The sequence below is a fragment of the Centroberyx affinis genome, unplaced genomic scaffold (assembly GCF_046629955.1).
Source record: "Centroberyx affinis isolate AG114_WGS23_722 - 3 ecotype Tasmania unplaced genomic scaffold, CSIRO-AGI_Caff_v1 ptg002317l_1, whole genome shotgun sequence".
Lineage (NCBI taxonomy): Eukaryota > Metazoa > Chordata > Actinopteri > Beryciformes > Berycidae > Centroberyx > Centroberyx affinis.
Window position 1 is genome coordinate 47,231 of NW_027280587.1, and position 4,903 is coordinate 52,133.

The following is a 4,903-nucleotide window of genomic DNA, read 5'->3' on the forward strand; positions in this document are numbered from 1 at the left end:
ACTATATCTCTTGCTGCCTGAACACACATATTGAATGCTGAATGTAGAGTATATTTTGCTTCCTGATATTGAGTTGCAGCCACATTTTGCACAGCCACATCTCAATTGTCTCAAAGCTTAAAAATCCTTCTCTATCTCATCTGCTTCTCTTTATCTACATCTCCTCCTATGTGATTGGTATAGATTTAATAAGGGAAATCAATAAGGGATAATGGCTTTCACCTGGATTCACCTCATCAGTGGACTTCATGAAGTGTCCCTAATATTTTGTGTATAGTTTGCTGTCTAATGTATGTTTGCACTGCCCCCTTACACTGTATGTAAGCTCCTCTTTACCATGTGTTATGTACTGTGACTATATTATGTCTTTGCACCAGTGCCACCAAGAGAAATCCCTCTACATGTATTGCACTTATGTAATTCAGACTCTTGAAATTAAATTTGACTTTTAAATTAAGTGTGTGAAGTCCATTAAACTATAATTACTTTCTGAATTAATTAGCATTCATTATTTACGCGGATGCTCCTGGACAGAAATTGAAAGTGTGTTTTTCTTGCTGGTTGAGGCTACAAACTGATCCATACAGAAGTTATTTATACAGCATTATAAATGTGTTGTAAATGTTATAAATGTCAGTATAAATGTGTCATAATTATCTAAACCTCATGGGTGTTTTTCGTAGTACACAAATAACAGTTACTAATCTAGTAGAAAATATGATTCAAATGTCTACACCTTATGCTTATGTTTACAGGCACATGGTCTTGAGATATCCTAAAATTTACACCCAAATCACACACAAAAAATAGATCCAGCAGTGCTTGTGTAAATTAATTTTCTCTGTGATATTCAAACAAATTTGTGTGTATCTTGATAAATAAGGCCGATTGTTTTCAAGTCTTTGGCTGCTTTTCACATCTAGGAACTGACTGAATGATGACAGAACTGTCTTTTTAGGGGGTTTTGTAAGTAAAAAGTCAACAACCTAGTCTTTGCGTAAAGGTCAAAGTCTGTACTTGAGGGAAAAGACTGACAAACAGAATTGTTGCTGAGACATGATTTATTTAAGTTTCTTTGCAGTTGTGATTCATAGAGGATACAGTGGTCAAACCAACACCTTCATATGGACACACATGAATCCAGACTCTAGGTAAAGCTTTTAACAGAAGTGTATTTTCTGAAGTACTATACTGGCTTATGAATGCACTTCAAGTTTAAAAGGCCATGAATGAATAAGGCATTATTGAAAATAGTATAACCACACTGACTCATATAAAGACTGATAGTGGTATTACATTCGTTTTAAAAAGTTCAAATACTGTCACAGAAAATACAATTGCTTTTTACATCACAGTGCAACTTATTTAAGGCTAGGACAACAAGCAACGAGTTACACAACATGTAATACATAAAATACATTCAATAAATTCCATCCTGTTACATAAATATGCAAAAAATAGATATTTATAGTCACGTGAACACTGAACACAGAAATAATTATTTGAGCACTTTGCTGAGAATGATTAAGAGCAGCCCTGCATGTGCGAATTTTCACATAACATATCCACACAAGCCACAAGTTCACATAGGCATAGGTAACTCTGAATGGATGATGCTGACAGATATTACTAGCCCAAGCGGACTGACGGTGGTCTCATCATGTCTGTGTAGAGCCACTGCCCCTTATTTGGCAATTTTTAACACAGGAGATTTCCTGTGTTATGGTTAATATTAATAATGTGACTTTTTATTGATTTCCACAGTGACATTTTCTCTTGCCCCAGAGGCCAGGGCTACAAAACAGCAGCCCTGCAGCTAGTAGGGATTCAGTATCTTGTTCAAGGATACTTCAGCAGAGTGATTTTCACACTGGGCTGAAACCTGGGAACACACACTCAAATTCTCTAACAGGCAACCTGAACCATGCCTGAATTGTTTCATCCTTTGTATGCATGTGCAAATAAACTAAACCTACCATATCTATTGTATGCCATCTTGTCTGCCTGAGATATAATGCAAAACACAAAGAGTATATGCTAGGGATATATCTTTGCTTGCAGTTTGCAAAATGCTCTGATAGTTTTTGTTGTGAGGATAAATGTATTGTACACTTCAAAACAGTGTTTTGCATTCATCCTGGAGGTAGTATCCGTAATATACTCTGTTCATCTCTTTGTAAGAAATCCTCAATGTCATATACAAGCAACACTGTCATTTAAATACAAACAGCTGCCACATTCAAGCGCCACAATCCATATAGCAAAGTATGTATAAGATTTTCATGGCATTTCTGATTTGTTTGACAGTGAACAGAAGAGAGAGGCAAAAACGTTTTGAGAGAGACATGAAATGCAACACAGGTTAAGCATATACACTGGTCACATTTCTAAAGAGTTACTTAAAATTGCACTTCAGAATGGCATTTACTACAAAACAAAATAACATTCCTCTTTATGCAGAAGCAATACAGAGCGATGTCCTATTTTACAAGGTGCTGTAAACCTACCTCTTGCAACTTGACTCAGTAACCAGAGGCGCGCACTCTACTTATCAATCATTTACCTCTGTCTGCCGGAGGACAGAACAAAACAGAGTCATATCAGTCCACAGTGATTACAGCTGAGGACGTCAAAGTCCTCGTTCACAAAGTTTCACTTCAGCTGCCGCACAAGGCAGATTGTGCTCTCAGTTGGTTGAGGCTCCGCTAATACTTAACAGGCAGCTCACACACACACATGTTGGACAGGCCGTAGCAGCAGAAAATCTCTTTGAAGGTTTTCCTCATCTCTTGGCTGCGAAAGGCATAGATGATGGGGTCAATGACGGAGTTGCACATGATGAGGATGAGGTACATGTTGAAGTGAGACATGAAGCAGGTGCAGTAGGGATTCCTGGGGCAGGTGATCATGAGGATGAGGTGGAGGAAGAAGGGCGCCCAGCACACCACGAACACCCCCAGCAGGATGGTCAGCGTGATGGCGCCCTTCATGTTGGCTCGCTGGTGGATGGGCGCGTTGCCCGGCAGCGCGGCGATCCGCTTCATGTGCAAGCGCGCCAGCAGGAACATGTGGACGTACAGCGAAGCCATGAGCACCAGCATGGTGAAGAACATGGTGATGAGGCAGATGAGGACCGTGGTGCTTTCCGAGTAGATGATGAAGAGGACGCCGGACGCGGTGCAGCAGCTCCAGATGCAGGTGATGACCAGCATCGCTCGCCGCAGGGTGACGATGTTGTGGTATCGCAGGGCGTAGAAGATGGTGATGTAGCGGTCGACAGCGATGGCCAGCAGGCTGCAGATGGAGGCTAGCAGAGAGCTACAGATCATAGAGTCAAACACGTTGTCCATGCTCTTGATCAGCGTCACGGGGATCGTCAGGTTGCCTCCGTTGATGAGAGCGATGACGATCGTCTCGGAGGCGTTGGAGACGCTGACCAGCATGTCGGCCACGGCGAGGCTGCAGATGAAGAAGTACATGGGCGAGTGAAGGTTCTTGTTCTTGACGATGGCGGCGACGACCAGGATGTTCTCCAGCAGGCTCACAATTCCCAGCGTGAGGAAAACCTCGGTGGAGATCAGCAGCTGCTCGTAGCACCCGGTAGACGAGTCCTTCTCCTCTGCTGACAAGTCTTTGTTAATAGGCAAAGTGCCTGAGCTTTGGCTCCTGTTGTGGTAGCCTTGGAGCAGTCCATGGTGTTGGGTGGCATTCATGATGTAAAGTAGATTTGTCCCTTTAGATTCCCTCTCATAAGCCTTGTTTTCTGTTGCTGTTAGTCCAAATGTTTTGGCAATCTTAAAATCTCAGTGAGCACGACTCTCAATCATCCTTGTTCAGGCAGGGAAATGAAAAAATCAGATTCTTTACCAGTGTTCAGGCTTCTCCTTTGCACTCTCCAGGATTACCAAGAAAGGTAATTTTCTTCAAACATCTACGGGTGTTAGTCTCAGCCCAAGATAATCCCCCTGCCCCGCTCTCATCTCTCCGCTGTGGAGGGAGAGCGTAGGGAGGAAAGACAGAGGGGAAGAGGGGAAGAAAGTAAAATGAATGAGCATTAGGGATAAAAGAATGAAACTCTTCTGCTTCCCGAAAAGAGGTGAGAAAGATAAGAGAAGAGAGAAACACAGAGAGGAGAGAGAGTGCATGGAGGAAAGAATGTGTGTGAGAGAGAAAGAGAGAGAGAGAGAGAGAGAGAGAGAGAGCTGGTTAATCAGCAAGTGGGAACATGAGAGGTAGAGAGAGCAGAGCACACAAACACGCTGTGCGCATGCAGGCAGATCATCACTTAGCAAGCTACTGTGGTTTTCCCTCTCTCTGCTATTATACCTTCCAGCACATACACACACACACACACACACACACAAACACACACACACACAGTCCTAGACCCTCCCGCTTGCATTCTCTCCTATCCGCTGGCTGATAAGGTGGGAGGAGGAGCGAAGTTGCCGCAAATCAGTCAGATTTAAGAATGAATGGCTGTGGGATACATGCTGAAATGAATTTTCACACGCCTTTCATATGAAGAACTCTGTGCCACAATGAAATATAACACCATTAACCGCCATTTAACACCTGCTCTCACCATACGATTCACAACACATAATGAAAAACAAAATAGGGTAACTCTTCAAATGACGGTAACTTTAGTAGCTGACAAAATAATAAACAGTCTGGCAGAGTGGATCATTTACATTTTAAATAATATAATATTGAATGATGAGCTTTAGCTTGGTAAGATTTTTTCTTTTCTTTTCAACTTGGATACATAGCATTTTGTAACTCATTATAGGCTCTCTACATTTGCCGTTTGGCCCAGGCAGTTTCATTGTTTCTTGCTGACTCCTAATCAGAAAAATGTCATTGTGCACAATAGCACAGCAATTAGTTTTGGTGGCAACAG

General features: G+C 42.1%; 1 protein-coding gene across 1 annotated transcript; it reads right to left on the reverse strand.

Annotated features, from left to right (window-relative positions):
* Window positions 1-2,705: 2,705 nt before the first annotated feature.
* On the reverse strand, window positions 2,706-3,713 carry mc4r (melanocortin 4 receptor). The gene has a single exon (XM_071533059.1). The coding sequence runs from the start codon at window positions 3,711-3,713 to the stop codon at window positions 2,706-2,708; it is 1,008 nt and encodes a 335-aa protein (XP_071389160.1).
* Window positions 3,714-4,903: the final 1,190 nt, after the last annotated feature.